The following is an 18,180-nucleotide window of genomic DNA, read 5'->3' on the forward strand; positions in this document are numbered from 1 at the left end:
TAAAGTACTTTGCAGTAAAATCAAATTTAGTGCCAGTGGAAACGGGCTAAAAGTTACAAGCGCAAGGTTGGCATTCACACAAAACTAAATAGCGTTCTGCCAGGCCTGGTCACACTGGCATTTTTGCGAAATTAAAATTATAAATATTACATTTGTTGTGTTGTTAAATAAAAATTAGCAAAAATGCAGCGCGACGAAAAGCTGTTTGAGATGACCCTGGAAACGGTCCTGCAGCGCTTGAACGACCTGAAGCTGGCGGTGCTCTCCATGATCCAGAAACTGGAGCTGGAGTACGAGACCATCAACTGGCCAACGTTTCTGGACAACTTTGCAATAATCTCGAGCCACCTCACCGGGTTGACCAAGATCCTGGCCAAGGAGCAGTGCCCGCCGCTTAGGAACCGAACCGTACTTCCCCTGCTGGTCTCCATGGACCGGGATGAGACCCTGATCAGCATCACGGAGGGCCGGGTGCCGGTCTTCTCGCACGACATTGTTCCAGACTATCTGAGAACCAGGCCAGATCCGATTACGGAGCAGAAGATGCAGCAGAACGAACAGAAGGCGGCCAACCTCACAAACGACGCCGCCATGAAGCAGGTCACCCAGTACAACAAGGTCGTCTCCCACGTCCTGGACATGGTCAGCAAGGCGCGCGAGGAGTGGGAGATCGAGAGCTCCTCGCGCACCGGCATCCAGCAGACAAGCAGCATGGCCGACACCCAGCTGCTGGTGGCCGCCGTTGGCATGGGCAAGGGCCTCAAGCTGACCAACTATGGACCCGGACCGGGCATGATGGTTCCACCCTCCATACGGGCACCCTCGCCCATGGGCGGACCCGCCATGAGTCCCGGCAACGTGCAGCAGCAGCTGGGAAAGGCGCCCTCAGCTGTGAAAACCAACATCAAGTCCGCCAACCAAGTTCATCCGTTCTCTCGTTAGAAAAAAACCATAGTTTATTGGCTATTATCGCTTCCTGCTGGCGGAATGTGTCGTCGTAATAAGTTACATGTCCCTAAACCTAAGACTATGATTAAGCAAACATAAACGTGAACAAATTCAAGTGATTTCGTCTCCGAGTCAGACTTGGGCTTCCTTCGTTTCCGGCTGTGCGTGCTTCTCCTTGATGAGAATCTCGTGCAGCTTAATATCCTTCGGCGTGGAGGTGTCCACCAGCTCAAGGCCCAGTGCCCGCGTGTCTTCCTTCTGTTTGTGCATGCGTCGCACAATTCCGATGAACTTTTGACCCAGCGTCAGCTGCCGGAATCGGATGCAAGTATCCTTGCTCCAGACTACGTCTGCTAGTTGAATGCCTGGAAAGGAATATTTCAATGTATAATAAAAAGACGAGTCTTGAGTTAAGCTGCAACTCACCATATAATTGAGCTGGCAACGCCATCTTGGGCAGCTTTCTTAAATCCGGCTGCAGGGTTTTCAGTTGATCACAGGCAACCACACCATCGTCGCCCACGTCGACAAAACGCACGTGTATAATCTCATCGTAAATCTTGCGAATACTTACGCTGCAAGGAAATCAGAATAGGAATTGTTAATATCATCTTGCACTCAAAATTAAGATATATCTAAACCACTCCTCACCGATGATAGACGCCGTCGCTGTCTGGAGCTGCGTAGGCCTCTCCAATCGCCAGTTGCGAGGGCTGAACTCCCTTGGCAGCAGGTCCTTTGCAATGCTCTTGCAGATCCTTCATCAAAGTCTGCAGCTGGTTGTAGCATTTATATGGTTGCACCTAAAGCAGAAACGAGTATTATAACAAAAAAATCTATTTGCTATAACTGCACTTACGGCAAAGTGGCCGGGATTGACGGAGAGGGCAACGCGCACCTCGAAATAGGCGCCCACTGCTGGAATGGCCTCATAATCCTTGAGCATGAGCGACGAGAAGGTGGTGGTGCCTGATCTTGTGGACGCCGCCGCCTTCTGTGGGGTCACCGGCGGGGTGAAAGCGACGAGGTCGCTGCCACTGCTCTGGCTGGAGACGACGGAGCTGAAGCTGCCGCGTCTGGGCAACTGGGCGTTGGAACTTAGGAGCATATAATCGCATTTCTCCGGTTGAATGGAGCTGTGCGGGTAGGGAATCGAAGGTGGGATGAGGATAAGTTGGATCGGGGTGCAGGGATATTAGGTTTCGAGGTTTAAAAAATTGATTCGCTTTGTGGCTTACTGGGTAGCATTGTGACATTTTATGAGTATATTTTTCGGATTATATACAAAGATGCATGACTTAGGGTTAGCTTACATTAAGTTTGTTTTCGGGATATTTTCGTTAGCGTAGATCGAATTTGTGTTAGCGATAGCTTATCAAGTCAGTTCCAGTTTATCGAAAGCAATATAGAGACAGCAATAACCAAAGGATCGATTATAACATTAATGATATAGGGCACCAGTCACTATTCAAATGTCGTTGGTAAAGGAGCTTGATGGCGATGTGATAGCATGACATGGACCATAATGATACAGAATGAATTGACAATGCATAGGAGCCAGCATAAGGACACTTACCTTGCCATCTCGAACTCCAGACGAAGGCCGATATTCACGCACATGTACATTGACTCCGGATCCTGGCCGCGGATGAAGACGTTGACCAAGGGCTTCGCACCATCTTTGGCCACAACCTTGAGCTGTTAGGAAAGTGGTACAGATGAGACAATCTTTAGAGAATTGTATAACACCTACCAGAGCCTCGCTGCGCGGAGGCATCAAACCGCGAAGGCGTCCCAGCATCTGACCCGCGATCTCGGGAACGTCGTGCAGGCGAACGGGCAGAGCCTGCGGAGGGAAGGTTGCAAGCGCTCTATTGTTGGCTTCCAGGCGGTAGATATTGGAGATGTGCGTCTTGCGCTGCCGTCCATCGTCCACGTAGTATACGTCGAAGGTCTCCTCCTCCGGGTTCTTGGGTCTGGCCACCAGACGCCCGCGGAACCACTGCTTTATGCCTTCGACCGACTCGTCGCACACGAAGACATGACGGTCGTGGAGCAGATCGGAATAGCTCACACGATCCTGCTCGCCCAGATCAGCAACTGTATGTGCAATACTCCGCTCCACGAACTTAAGATCATCGTTTCGGAGCAGCACTAACAGATCGCCATCTTCGTTGATGTGAGACACAATGATTGGAGTGGTCTTACCGATCTTCTTTTCGTCAGTCAGCGAAGGAGCGGGTGTACACTTTGTGATCCTACTGGCAACCAGGTCGTTCAAATGAATGTCCTCTGCAGTTGAGGTGTCGTACAGCGTGGCCACCAAGCAAGCCCGACGCTTACCGTTCTCCACCACCCCCTGAGAAACTCCGCCCAGTTCGAGGAACTGCTTCTCGGTGGTGAGGACATGTGCCACAACCGTCTGCCCATCCAGCTCCTTTGTCAACACCTGCTGAGCGTGCGGATGGTCCTCGAACTTGTCCAACGCATACATGCTGAGGCAAACGGCCTGGGCCGGGAGCACCTTGAATTGCGGCGGGCATTGGAACAGCTCTTCAAAATCGAACAGACCCACATCACCAAAGTCCACAAAGTGACAGCGGCACGAGCGGTCCTCTTCGTTAACTGAGATCACCCGCACACGGTTCCAGCCATCGGGGATCTCCACCAGATAGATTTCCTGAACGAGTGGTTTGGCCACCTTCTGTCGGAAAAGTGGAGCTTCCATTTGTCGGCCCATGTACTTCGTCAGCTCTTCAAAGTTGGCTATCTGATCGATCAATCTAGCCCACACCCGCTTGGTAGAATCGCAGTGACTGATGAACATGTTCCAGTCGTGTGATCCGCTATCGTTTAACTGCCAGGGCAGCATCAACTCGGGCAAAATGCTTGTCGTATTGACACGAATTGGTTCCGAGGATCCAGGTTCGTTGGCAAACAGTATAATTCTCGGGTCAATGCCATGCTCCACGCGAATTTTGTTCGACTCAATAATCAGATCGTACCAATGGCTGGGCAGGTGTTGCCGGAAGGTTCTGCCGTACCAGTCCTCCAGCTTGTGACCCAATATGCCATGTGGGTAGTTCAGCAGCTCCTTGTACAATCCGTCGATGAATTCCTCGTCGCTTAGTGTGCAAACCGTGAGTTTTTGGTGCGACTCGGCGTGCTGGATACGCTGGATTGCGATCTGGGCTGTGCGCTGGTAGGCAGTCTCCGCATCGGAGAACTCCTGCGGATAGCTGCTGTACACGTCGCCAGCGATCCGAACTGAACAGTGCAGGTGTGGGGGCTTGTTAAATATGTTAAATGTGGGTTTCTCGAAGTCATTTTCCTCGCAATAGAGGTTCAGTGAGGAAACGGCATCGAAGGAAGAATCTAGTTTGAGCGACACCTTAGCCTTCGGCGTGGAGCTTGCTTTGCCAGCCTGGACCTGACCTTCGTGCACTCTAAGCACATCATCCTTGGGCGTGGCTTTGGCAGCGGATTTCGTTTGAGCATTCTCCGGTGATGCCGGTGGAGTAATGGGCGCTACCGCTGGCGTTGGAGCATCCGATTGGGGTGTAACTTTCAGTCTATGATTCACAGAGCTGCCGGTGGAGCGAACCTGTCCAGGGTGCAGTACTCGAGGATGGAGTGGCCGCTTGTAGCTAGATTCAGGGGTATTAAATATGCTGCTTGCATCTGGTTTGCGCTGCGGTGCACTGTTTCCCAGGATCGCTCGCAGCGGCGGTTTGCCGTCATTGTAGTGGCCTTGCCCGTTGGTCTTGACATGGTTTTGACCGTGACCATTCATGGCGGGTGCCTTGTCGTTAGCAATCGTCACAAAGATCTTTTCCTGATCCACTTTGGCTGCTCGCATGCTTACAGGCTGAACTCGATCCTGCAATATCTCCTGCTCGTTTCTCTCCTTTTTTTCCTTCTCCACGCGGTCCTGTTCCTGGCGTTCGGCTTCCCTAGCAATCTCCTTCTCCTTCTGCTCTTGTCTCTGGAGCTCCTTCTTTAGGTTTTCCAAATCTTCCTCGCGCTTTTTGAGTTCTTCCTCCTGCTGCTTCCTAAACTCCTCAAGCCGCTCCTTAAGCTCTTCTTCGAACCTAGCGTGCTCCTTTTTAAGCTGGGTCTCCAATTCCTTATTGATCTTGACCCTCAGTTCTTTTTCAATACAGTCCTTCAGCTCCTGATCTCGCTTGGCCTTCGCCTGCTTCTCGCGTTCAGCAGACTCCTTTAGTTCCTGGTCTCGCTTGGCCTTCGCCTGCCTCTCGCGTTCAGCAGACTCCTTTAGCTCTTGGTCTCGCTTGGCCTTCGCTTGCCTCTCGCGTTCTGCAGACTCCTTTAGCTCTTGGTCTCGTTTGGCCTTGGCCTGCCTTTCGCGTTCAGCAGAGTCCTTTAGTTCTTGCTCGCGCTTGGCGTTTGCCAGCCTCACACGTTCAGCATTTTGCTTGGCTTCTCTATCTCGCTGCGCTTTCGCCTGCTCCTCTGCCTCCAGCTGGCGCTGGCGCTGGTGCCGCCAGTACTGGTCGTGATCCCAAGGCCCCTGCTGTTGATAGGGCTGTTGGTACTGGGGTTGGTACTGAGGTGGCCGGTAACAATGCTGCTGGTAATGTTGCTGCTGCTGCTGCTGCTGGTGGTGTAGCTGCTGTTGTTGGTAGTAACGTTGCTGCTGAGCCTGGTAATTCTGCTGTTGCTGTTGGTAGTGGTTATAGTGGTTTTGTGAGTTATGACCGTAGTTTGTTTTCTTAATGATTGCTTTCTTGGCAATTGCCGGTGGTTTCGTGATTGACGAGGATTTGCTGTTCTTTTGCTGGCGTACCATACGCGCAATGTGATCAGTTTTGGCGCTATATTTAGCGGTGATGAAGATCTGTTATGGATAAAATGTGGAAATCAGTTAGTTTTTATGCAATTAGGGAAAGTTATATGCTATTATTTTAAAAAGTATTCCCTTTGAGTTTAATAAGCTTAAGCTTTCCCTATAGTTTCCCAAGATGGTTTATGTTTCAAGATATTAAAGTCATTTTATGACTTTCAAACAGAGAACCCTACATTCTATACATTTGGAATGATTTCTGGGAAGGGAAAGTTGTTCCGCTTGGACAACTCTTGAGTTCGAGTTTGGGTAATCCAATATGCCCCATTAAACTGCAGAGCCAGCTACTTTCCAGCCAAGCCCAATGAGTTTACTTAAGTGTTTGGAAATGCGAGTGGTTTGAAGTTGATTTTTGTTTTTAATTCACATTGAGTTGTGTTGTTTCAGAGCTGCAATGATCTTTATGGGGTCGTAGCACCAAGTAGCGAGTTGTGGGCTCCGGATATGGGCAGGGCTTTGAAACCCAAGACGTGATAATAGTGCAGAGCGAGAGCTCGGAATGCTGGCTGATGCAGAATACATAATTGAAATTAAATAAATATCACCAGCTGTCCCGCCTCGACTATCATTCGTTTGCCTCTTCGGGCTGCATCTGTGGGTCGTCCGGTTATTGATTTGGCAACAATGCCAACACGTAGGCAGGAAGAACCCGCCCAATACGCCCACTTTCGCCCACAGGTGAGAAATAAGACGTCCAAACAAGAATAATGCAAGCGGTTCAAGTGTAATTTGCCCAGATGTACACACATTAAGAGAAAAGAAACAAACGATGGCCAACGTTCGTTCACTTTCACCGTGCAATCATGCAATCGCGCACACACACAGTGCCAATTTTAAATTGCTGGCCTTTTCGATTTTCGCGTTATACACTTTTGTTTTTGGCTGTCGCTGCATTTATTAAAGCAAAGCGCTTAATCAGCACAAATCGTGAAAAACACGGCTCAAGGAAAGGCAATCTAATATATACAGATATGCCAGCGAAAACGAAACTAGACTAAGACTAAGTAAGATCCATTGTTTACACTTTTCGCGGCGGAGATGAAAAGAAGAAGACGCCGTTGACACGTTGCCCCTTCGTTGGAGAGAGCGGGCGGAGCGGACGAGCGGTCAGAGCGGAGCGGGAAAGAAGCGGCGCAGCAGCAGCGGCTCACCGCACGCGTTCAGCCAGAGAATCGAACTGAAAGCAGCGGGCGCCACTCGCCAAAAGCTCATCCGCCAGCGGTGATGAGCACTTGGCGCTTTGCGGTCTAATCTGGTGGTTTTTCATACATATCTAAGAGATATAATAGAAGATTTATATTCTGTATTTTTCTAATTCACGACTTTTAGAAGGCCTTATTTAAAATATCGTTTTTCTAAATGTTAGCTTCTATAGCAATTATCTTTATAATGTTGAAAATGTTGTAAAATCAATGCTATAACTCAAATATTGTTAAAAGGAAAAAAAAATTATAATTCCTATTGTTTTAAATATTTTCCGGCTTCACATTCGGCAATCGTAGCAAAAACGAATCTCAGTATCTCTCTAGACAAAGATCAAGTTAATGTAATATCGAATGAAAGTCTAAGAAATTTTGCCCTGATAATTTGATAAAATATTGTTGAATAACTAATTAAATACCTATAAATTACTGCCCCAATATGTTGATAAATCGTACATATGTAGTGCGTTTTTTTATTGATGAGCGCCTAGGACAGGCCCTTGTTGTTGCAACGAACACTACGTTTCTTGATGAAATTCGTGTGAGTTGTTGATGAATGGGACTGCAGGACAATGATTATTGTGCTATGCTCAGACAACTAAAATATAAGCATATTTTGTTTTTCACTTGTGAGGAATTTGCACGGGGCAGCCGACTACAATTGTACAATGTACGTGTGGCGTCATAGAACAAGCAGAGCAAATAACTACATGGTTAGCTACTTTCTGGTTGTTTTTAGCTGCCACCACTGGCAGCTCTCTCACCCAAAAGCTGCGCACGTGAGAGAAAACAGAGAGAGGCAAGCTCAGCAAAGTGGGCGAAAGAAAGCAGTTAAAGTGGGTGGGAGAGAGCCGCTCTCTCCGACAATTGCGATATGCAGTAATTCGCCAAGAATCTTGACGGCAACTAGATGTATGTAGCAACTGCGATAGCGAAAGGCGTGACATTTCGATGGATTGGGCCATGACATTTACCTGGTTGCCGTGACCATTAAAGTTGAACTCTTCTGTGTCCTGCAGCAATTCTTGGGGGTTCGAGTAACCCAGTTGGCGAAAGGGCAACTGCTCCCCCTCGATGGCCACGTAATCCTTGAGAATGGCCCGCAATTCGACCGGCGGCTTGGCGGACGTGATCAGGGCCCTGACCACTTTGGCCACATGCGACAGGATCTCCTCCTCCTGCTCCACAAGCATTGCGATCGCTCACTGAATCTGGGAAAGAGAAAAGTGAAGAGAGTATCAACCCATTGAGCATGATTCAAGTGGTATGGAATGCGTGCGCCCACCGCCACCCCCAAAACAGCAACAATTAAGCATGCACAGAAAAAAAAGAGCTTAGTACAAAATAGTTTGAACAATGATAAAGGGATACGATTAATCTGAGAGTACGTCTTTACAGTGCGGGAAGAAGTAATAGTATTAAATTAGAGGTAAATCTGAAAAAATATGAGTAGTTCTTTACAAAAAGTATCGAGTTTCATTTTTATCACAATATTTAGACCATTTATTTGTTTATATAAAGCTAACTTACAGTATAAAACTATGAGCTAATTTGAAACAGGAGCGCTAGCAACTAAGCCTTTCGGGTTATTTTATTTCGAGACAGCTTTCTTAAATGGTATGGGATGAATTAGTTTCACGAAGGAAGGAGAGACCATTTATATAGGTTATATATCCATATAGGTAAAAATCAAATAACTCAGCCGGCCGAATATATGTATGTTATTTTTTATCTGTTAAAACAAAAAATAATTCTCACTTCTCCATTTCAAAAATTAAATAATTTAAATATTTACATTTACATAATTTCTAGTCTTAAAATATAACATTTTCAAATTATTTTATAAAATCAATATGTTTAAAGGATTTGCTAATATGTAAATTTAATTTAATTTTTCTTTCAGTGCACAAAATTGGCATAACAAGAATGGGCGCCAATAGATAAGACGAAAATGGAAGAAGGGAGGGAGACAGAAACAAAGGGAGATGGTCAACAGCGGCGGCGCAGCAGCAGAAATGAAACAAACAATTTGGCTACGTGTTGAATTTAAGACTTCCCCTTCATTTATGCCTAATGCGGAATCAATCTTCAAGAAATTTAAGAACTTAGAACATTTCTGTTTCTCTTTTGAACTGCACTTCGCTGCTGCGCATATAAACAAAGAGCCGTTACTGGAAATGTGTGCTAAACTGGAGTACCAACTAATATAATACAAATTCCCTCCACTTACCAAATGTTAAAATAAATAAAAAGGCAAGTCTCAGTTAGATATGCACTGCAATCTGCATAAGTGAAACTTTAAAAATGTAGTTTTCCTATTAAATGGAAAACTTAGTATGGCGGCGAGCGCGCCGATTCTATTCCTTTTAGTGTTTCTTCGCTTCCATGTGATTGCCTTATATCCGGATTTTTCTTCACTTTACGTTTTTACAAACTATTTTTAAGTTAGAACTGAAGTCGAACGTTCAAGCAAACAAAACACAAGTAAAATGAAAATGCCTGGCTGAAAAAGCGTATTTTCCTTTTTGACGTTTCTGAATTTTCGGCGCCCTTTAGAGTGACCGTAAGCGGGATATCAGAAATATACCATAGTTACCACGCACCTACTACTGAGTACAAAAATACCTCTGTTTAGTATTTTAAAAAAAGGCGCCATATTTTAAATTTTGTCAAAAATATATTTTTGTGTTGGGAAAATATTTCAATAAAAACTTATACAAGTGACTTAATAAAATACGCCTGCAATGGGAAACCGACTGGCTTCTGCCTTCTGTTCCTGGGCATATAGCTTATGTTTTTTCTTTTTCCTTTTCCTCTTTTGCAATACTTTACTCTGCTGCAGCTCGTCATCTACTGGGCCCTCTACTCGAATCGCTTTCATTTCAGTCCGGGGCATGAACGATGGATTCCAGCGGGCTGAGGGACTGGGAGAATCTTTGCTGGCAACTGGAGACGCGGGCTTCACCACCACGCTTAAGGCTTCCAGGTTGATGCGTCTGTCTTGGGCGGGAGTCACTGGCTTCACCGATTCCAAGGTGTTCAAGGATTGAAGTGGCTTCCGAGGCTCCTCGAAGGGTTCTAGTCGGGCGGCTGCCGGTGGAGCAGCCTCAAACCGCTTCGGCTTCACAGGCCTTCTTAGCTTCATCTGCTGCTGGTGCTCCTCCCACACCCGATCCTCCAGCTTGAGCTCCTCCTCCCTGGCAAGTGCCAAGTCGTACATGCTTTCCTTTTGGCTAGCCGGTCGAATTCCAAAGGAGAATACATGATGAGGGGTCTTCAGGGGTTTTTCCAGCCGCTCACAGGTGTTTTTAGGCATTGGTTGCCCTTTAACCCTGTTAGTCGACCCCAATCCCATGTCATCATCTGCCGACTGGCTCAGCAGCTCCATTTCCAGATGGCTTAGGATCTTCAGGACCGAAAGTGCATGCTGCTTGGTGGCCAAGATTATGTCCAACAGCTTCTTGGTACCTCCAGGTTTTTTGGGTTTCGATTTTATTGGGCTTTTATTGGGTTTAGCACTTTCTCCGCAAGGTTTTCGAGTGGTTGGGGGACGTGGGGAGTGACTTGGAGGTGGCGTTGAGGGCATGGGTTTGGCAAGTCCATCGGGTGAGGCTTCCGGCAGGCAGAAAGTTGAGGGACTACGCGTTGTGGTGCTTCTGGTTGTCCGTCGAGTCGTAGAGCTCCTCATCGTGGAAGTGGGACGAGCTGTTGTCGCCCTACAAGTTTGACCCTTTGACACCTTGGGTTGATCGGCCTTGGAGCTAATGACCTTGGCCAACAGATTGGCCGTGGCCACATTGGGTTTTCCATCTCGGTCCATTCTCCTGTAGTAGCCCAACATTCTCTTCAACTCCCGATCGCTTTTATGATCCAGGGCCTGCTCGTTGTAATTCATTCGGGCCAGCGACTCGAAGGGATCCTCCATCTCCCGACTGAGTTCATCATCGCCCATCCCCTGGGATTGGGATAGGTTTTCCTTAAACAACTGGGTGCCAATGTTCTTGGTGCCAAGTAGAAAGTTTTCAGACTTTTCCTTGCTCGAAGGCGACAGTTTATCAGGACTCGCTGCCTTAACCTGCTCCATGTCGTCCAACCGTTGAAAGAGTATTTCTGGATCGGTGAGATACCGCGACTCCGTCGGCGGCATATCCCGCCAATCCTTCTCGTCCCTTCGTTCGCTGCTGTAGTGTCGCCTAGTCCAAGGATCATTTAAGTCGGAGGGCCGGTAAACTGATTGGTCGCCGGTTCGACCGGTTGATTGTCCAACGCTCACCAGGATTACCATTGCCATTAGTGGAAGTGCGACTGTGCTGTGGCTCCAAATCCGCATTGACATTGTTCTCATAAGCACAACATCTTGCTGGAATTATCGCCCAGTTCATTTTTGTAAAATTCCTTACTTTTCTAGTCAAATCAATGACACATTGTTCTGAGTTTTGGAACATTTTGAATTCTAAGTGAATTTAAAACCGAATTTTTAAAGAATTGGGGAGATCTTATGAGAGTTTCTTAGTAAACTAATCTACTGAAAAGTAAACTTATTAAATCATTTTTGGAAAATCAATTTGGAAACTCTAAAGGCAATTTCTGCCTAGTTTAGTAAATATTAATTATAATTAATTATTAATTGTTATTATTTCTCTTACATTTTTCATTAAATTCCTTAGGACATGCCAAAGTAAATTTTCGAGTAAATTTCTTTCCCTTAGTAAATTTTTCAACATCCTTTTGCATTTTTTTAAGCCCCCCCCCCCAACAGATTCTTTAGTCCTTTTCCTAATGAATTTCCTGTACAGAGTTTATTTCTTAAAAATATGACTCTTTTTTTTCTGAATAAAGGAAGTCAGCATTATTTTCCTGACAAAGAAAGGACAAAGACAGGAAAAACTTCTAAGGACACGCGCTGCTTTACCAGCAACAAAGCGTAACGGCAAAAAGAGATTGGAAGGTTATTGGAAATCGGCTTGGAAACGGGAAAAGCTCTGCTGATTCAGTTCCTCAGCAATAGTCGAGTTTTTCACGTTCAACCGTGCAGCACATCCTCGCGATACAAAGACCAAATAAATTGAAATAAATATAGATTAAATACTATATATTATATATTACAAAAACGGAGATTTCTCGAAACTCGTTTAAAATTCAGTGCTTTAGCCAGATTTCGCGAGTTCTGTACTCATACTTAAATGACACTCAAACGCAAACGGCATAAAAACTAAACGTTTTTCGGGATCCAAATACTAAGTTACCGCCTTAAAACCGCCTTATAAAACGTGTTGCGAAAGCTAGTGCGATGACTGTCCTCAATATGCACACCAAAATGATAATATTGATTTTATTTTTCTACAACGGTTCCTACAACTGGAGTAAAAAGCTGTAAGAGGCCCCTGGCAGCCATCTCACTTACTCCCTTCGGCAGGCGGCGTTTGATTTTCTGTATGCCGTCCTGCGAGTCGAATTAAGAATAAGGTAAAAACCCATTGCGATGGTTACCAACTCCCTCTATCGATTTTGCAACTTGGCCTTTCACTTGGCCGTATCCCCCGCTGCAGTTCGGGCCCCCAACTATCAAATCGCCTGCGGTTACTAGGCAGCTCAGACCAGACAACAACACCAAAGGCAGACAACAAAGAATTGGTCAATAAGAGTGCGCAAAAGCAGGGCATCCCCGTCGACAGTGGTGGGTCGAAATATTGGGATGGGCTATATGATAGGATGAGTTTGACAAAGGTGTCGCCTACAATATTGTTATAAAAGGGTTTAGATATATGTTTAAAAGTTTAAATATTTCAATATAGAAAGGTGGCTCCCCCATACCATAAAAACTATCTTGACTTCTGACTTCTGCATTAAAAAATACATCAAAATTATTGTTGCACTCTTAATAAAATTATACAATTGGTGTCAACTAAAATAGATAGGGTGAATTTCATTTAAAAATGCTTAATGAGTACAAACCATGAGTGGTATTTGATAAATAACAAAAATATCCATAATATAACTTTCTATTTATTTATTTATTTAAGAAGACAGTAAAGTTTACAAAACTTATACTGAAGATAAGCATTTTATACTAAAAAAAAAAAAAAAATTCTACAATTTTTAAAAATTATTTATAATTAATTATTGTTAGATAAATAGTCAGATTTAATAAAATCCTTATTATATCCATTTAAGGAAAAAAAATTGTAAAAACTGATATTTAAGGCAAACGTTTAGGGATCCACTTTTGCAGGTCCTTGACTGTGGTGCCTTATTGCACATTGTTCCTGTTCCGCCTTCCTGGAATTCCAGTCTCTGTTCCATGTGGAATTTCCACAGCTTTCTAGCGGCTGCGCATTAACATCCTGTTGTTTTGATAGTAAAAAGGACAAAGCCTCGCTAACCCACACATGCAGACGAAATGCGAATGGTGTTGTTTACAAATACGCACGCCAGACACGCGGCACGTGGCGCAGGGAAGTTCCTGGAAGGCCTCGGGTCATGGGTTAATAATTGGATGGTGGTTAACCGGGGGGGGGTTCCACCCCCCGATCCAATTGACCCATTCCAGAGACCGGCCGGCTGGGCTGACCTGGCGGATGAGCAATCTCTCCCAACGGTGACGTCAGAGCTGGCCAGCGACATTGAACTAGTTTCATCAGCACTAACGGTCACATTTCTCCAGTGACGTCAATGGAGAAGTGAAGGCCCAAAAGACTAAGACTAAGCCAATAAAGCAGCCAGCTCAACCTTCGACCTCCGAACTTTGCCTTCCGCTCCGCGAAAAAAAGTCATCCAATAACCATTTGCCGCCTCGTAAATCGTCTGCCACGCAGCCATGAGCTTCTTTTGCGTGGCGAATTCATTAACTAATTAATAAATTATTGATAAGTTTAATAGTTTATGTGAAGCATGCCCTCTGAATCGATATCACAATGCTCATTTGCAACTATATTGGAAATGTTTTAAAAATACAAGATCATATTTTTAAGAAACAAGACTACTGAAGAAGAATTCACCTATGGGAGCTTTTGTATACAAAAAGAGCGATTCAATATGATCGAACATTCTCGAAAAAATTAATGTTAATACACCAATGCAACATTTTTGAAATAAAAAAAGATGATAGTTTCAAACTAAGTGAGTTAAATAGATCCAGAAACTTCTGAACATAAAAGATTTACTTAATAGATTTTACGTTTTGTTCTTTACAGGTCACAATTTTGTATTTCAAAAACAATACCCATCTGATAACTATATTTAAAAAGTGCGTAGTGCGCATTGGTTTTAATCTATTTAAAGTATTTCAAAAACATTACCCTTCTGATAGCTAAATTTACGAAGTGCGTAGTGGGCATTCGTTTATAATCTCTATAAAGTACTAGAATTTACTGGTCTTTCTGAACCCAAAACATAGGTTGAGATAAGTTTGTAATCTACAAAAGAACTACGCATTTTTTTCGGTTTAATTAGAGTGTATCGCTTGTTGTCTGCCTTCTCGTATTCAATTGCAGTTTTTCTAGTTTCGCTCTTATGAATGACCTTGGGCTAGTGCAATATACTCGTACTTAATTCAAATTGCACCATCAAAAAATGTTTGTCTACATCTCGGCAAACACGGCAAGAATTTCATTACGGCGCAAATATACAAATCTCGACTATATGGCAGCTATATAAAACGGGTCTGTGTGGCGGTGCTGTATTATATAGAAGGGCGGAGGGGCGTGGCAGTCGGCCTGGTTGGCACAATCTGTAGACAACAACAACAGAAAAGCGCCACATCTTTGGCATTGTTCCGTGTACTGGGGCCTCGAGAAAAATGGGATCGCAAGAGCTGTTGCCAAAGGCGCCCTAGGCCTACGATTGTGATAACAGTAGATGGTCGAATGAATGAACTCTGGGATAGTTGGTGGTCTTAGGGTCCTGACATTATCCCGAAGATCATTTTAGACAGGAGGAAGTTTGGTGGATGATCATTTTAGACACCGCTCTTTTAAGACAGATAGGACTTTTCGGATCGACCTTTCTTATATGATCTTATAGATGAATTTTTATTTGTTAAAGATAAAAGTTAACATCTCTCCACAGAAAGATGAAGATTTTTATACTTTAAGTAAAGTTTTGGAGTACTTACATGATACGATCATACCATCCTTTTTTTGACATATTTATAGTTTCTTATATGATCTTATAGATTGATTATTATTTGTTAAAGATAAAAGTTAACATCTCTTCACAGAATGATGAATATTTTTATATTTTCAATAAAATTTTGGAAGACTTTCAGAGTTTACTTAATACTAGGAATCAAAATGACATTTATTAAATTTTAAATATACATGATACGCATCGTACCATTCCTTTTTGCACATTTTTTAGTTACAAATACATTTCCGAGGAACATTCTCGAAGTTCCACTGTGATGTTTTCGTCAACAAACAGTTGCCCCATCGTAACTAGGCAAAGCCCATTGGATGCCAATTAGTTTGTGACACTTGTAAAGTCCTGGGTCGCATAAGCATTTTGTTTATTACGAAAATACGTATACGTAGTTGGCAGGAGGTCCCATAGAGCCCTTTCCCCGCCCACTTTGGCCCCGGTGACCTTGGTTAGTTGCAACCAGTTGGCATTTCGAGGGAACAAAGTCCCTTCCCCGCCCTCAGGATTTGTGGGAGATTCATAACGCATTCATGTCGGAAAATCTGGGGAGTTCATCCAGTCGTATAATAACTATATAATAACAGCGGGGGTAGTTGGAAACAAACTCTGGGGACAAATTTTCCACTTCGTCGGTTATAAAATCCAAGGTTTTCCATGCCGAGGGCTACACTAACCACATAAATAGATCATAAACAACCGTTGACTCGGTGCGATAAGATTTAGCAACTAAAATTAAAGCAAACAAATTAATAAATTGCGTGACTGACTGTTTATCGTGATATCACCAGACCGAATTAGGATGTATTATTTACTCGTTTACTAAATCTTAAGACCCTCAAGTAGAGCTAATATATGTACTTCCCCTCTCTCTCTTTTCGTTACAGTGTTCCTATCCCAACATCCGAAGCCCAAAACAAAACAAAAACATCCGAATCAGATTTGTTTACTTACGAACCGTTGGAGCAAAACAAAAATCGCGTCCAAGTTCTACTCCCCTTATCTGTTTTGTGGAATTTTTCAAGCTTTTTTGCGTCATAAATTGAAATATTTTGAGTTCGTGCGAAAAAGATACGAACGGTAGAAAACTGTGTCGACGTCGGCAGAGTTCCGACTTCGAGATTCGTAGATCGTTTATATAGCGCCGCGCTCCCAAACGATTTTCATCAGTCGCAACGCGTCTCTCGTCGTCAACGGAGCTCACAGAGCCTTCAGAAAAGCGGAAAAGCCAAGGGAAAATCGTTCGAAAATAGCCGAGTGCAAGTGCATATAGTATCGCTGCCCCGTGTCGAACAAAATTCTCTTCGATGTCGATTAATTCGCCAATATCGTTAAAAAACTCGGACCTGCATTGAACAGGCAAAAGCGACCTCCAATAAATACAATACAAATTGTACAAGCTAATACATTTAAAACAAAGACAAAGCCAAGGCAAAAACCGCAAACAACAAGTTGTTTGCTTTTAGTTCGCGTTCCCCTTATTTTATTTTCCTTCCGTTCGGTTTTCCACGCACGCGCGTCGAGAAAAATCCAATTGAAAAATCAACGGTTGAAAAGCAACTGTTGCATCCTACCAACCGAATCGAAGCCAAATTAACCCAGACTTTCGAGTGGTAATACGAAAAAAACCGCAGAGAATACAAAAGTTGTGTGTGAAAAAAGCGTACCAAACCCGAGATCTTCAACAGGAAAACAACAATTTTGTTTATTGGGCTTAGGCCATTGTATGGGTAAGTAATAAAACACAACTAGGGGATTTTAAATATAAGTCATGGGGTAATTACAACACGTTGCTCAGAGCTGTGCATTAGTCAGGGGAAGCTATTTGCATATATGTAGCACTTAAAAAACACTTCAAATCGTAACTAGGATTTGAAAAAGTATTAACAACATGGTAGCTAGAAAACATTTGTACAGTCGAAAAATGATATCGTCACTCTCAAAACAGAGGATTACTCTACTACACCTAAAAAGATTTGGTATGAATAAGTAGTATTTCTAAGAAATATAGATTCAAAAAGATAGTCATACAGAGAAATATTCCAGTACATTGTTCTTGATTTGAGAACATTCGTTCTTAAGAACCGTGTAAGTACCTTTTGGTATCAATTTTAGATCGAAATGGTGAGAAAATAAAAGTTAAACTGAGTTTACTTAACAACCTTTTGATAATTATACATTACTGCACAATGAAAACATTTTCAACTTCAAATATTTCGTTATATTTTTAAGAACATTTTCAATTCAGATGAGAATAACAGAACTCTCTTTGTGCATGTTCTCCAGAAAATATTCTTCTGATTTGAGAAAAATTCAACATTATTGTTTTACTTTCTTTTCTGAGTGTAGACCATAAAACAAACAGACTGCTGTTTACAAATACATTGTTATACTGTCTGTAAAAATAGAGAAAAATTAACTTCACAGCACATTCTCACATCCGGTGATTCACGTGCAATTAGCGGCAATTGCGCGTGCCTGCGAATATTTTGAATGTGGCACCTACATTGTTCTATATGTGCTTTGAGCTCTATATACTGACTCATATTACAAACAAAGCAAATCCGCGACGCAGAATGTCTAATCAAAAACATACGCCCGAAACCACAACAAGATAAGCGCGTGACGCTAGTCGAGATTCGCAGAGTATCACATCACATGTTGTGCCCCCTGACCTCTATACATTGCTCTCCATATGTACATCTGTAGTTCCAGGCACGTGGACACTGGTTATGCCATTGTACTTATTGAGTTTTATTGGCTACGCCAAACGAAAGTTAGCAATCAGCACTCGAAACCCATTTTAGAAGTACCCGCCCACTTCCTGCCTCTCGGTGATAACATGTACTTACTTATGAGCATTGTATTGTCGTAGAACGTATTGTTTATTGCCCGATGGTCGAGCAACTGTACGTCGAGATAGATGATTGCCTCCCCGGCAACACACTGCTCGAAAAACTATGGTCTAGACAGCCAGATGGCTGTCATACTGGGTTTTTGTACCTAGGGCTAATTATAGGTCCATTTGAC

General features: G+C 43.7%; 3 protein-coding genes across 7 annotated transcripts; 1 reads left to right on the top strand and 2 right to left on the bottom strand.

Annotated features, from left to right (window-relative positions):
* The first annotated feature begins 104 nt into the window (after nt 1–104).
* Nucleotides 105–1,063, top strand: MED8 (mediator complex subunit 8). Its single transcript, XM_017073763.4, has one exon. The coding sequence runs from the start codon at nt 184–186 to the stop codon at nt 940–942; it is 759 nt and encodes a 252-aa protein (XP_016929252.1). The 5' UTR covers nt 105–183; the 3' UTR covers nt 943–1,063.
* tapas (tudor domain-containing protein 7 tapas) lies at nt 931–9,559 on the bottom strand. Of its 5 annotated transcripts, XM_017073759.4 has the most exons (8): nt 9,245–9,558; nt 7,989–8,225; nt 2,702–5,806; nt 2,525–2,646; nt 1,808–2,084; nt 1,600–1,751; nt 1,375–1,523; nt 931–1,313 (listed from the first exon to the last, which is right to left on the bottom strand). In XM_017073759.4, exons 2-8 carry the CDS (start codon nt 8,205–8,207, stop codon nt 1,081–1,083), a joined length of 4,257 nt encoding a protein of 1,418 aa, XP_016929248.3. In that variant the 5' UTR covers nt 8,208–8,225; nt 9,245–9,558; the 3' UTR covers nt 931–1,080. The 5 variants fall into 5 exon arrangements, with proteins under 5 accessions (XP_016929248.3, XP_016929249.3, XP_070851281.1 ...); XM_017073760.4 differs by lacking the exons at nt 7,989–8,225; nt 9,245–9,558 and adding an exon at nt 6,835–6,992; XM_070995180.1 differs by lacking the exons at nt 1,600–1,751; nt 1,808–2,084 and having other exon boundaries at nt 9,245–9,559.
* Nucleotides 9,560–9,727: 168 nt separating this feature from the next.
* LOC108008699 (uncharacterized) lies at nt 9,728–11,458 on the bottom strand. The gene has a single exon (XM_017072594.4). It carries the CDS (start codon nt 11,357–11,359, stop codon nt 9,740–9,742), a length of 1,620 nt encoding a protein of 539 aa, XP_016928083.3. The 5' UTR covers nt 11,360–11,458; the 3' UTR covers nt 9,728–9,739.
* Nucleotides 11,459–18,180: the final 6,722 nt, after the last annotated feature.

Source organism: Drosophila suzukii, chromosome 2R (assembly GCF_043229965.1).
Source record: "Drosophila suzukii chromosome 2R, CBGP_Dsuzu_IsoJpt1.0, whole genome shotgun sequence".
Lineage (NCBI taxonomy): Eukaryota > Metazoa > Arthropoda > Insecta > Diptera > Drosophilidae > Drosophila > Drosophila suzukii.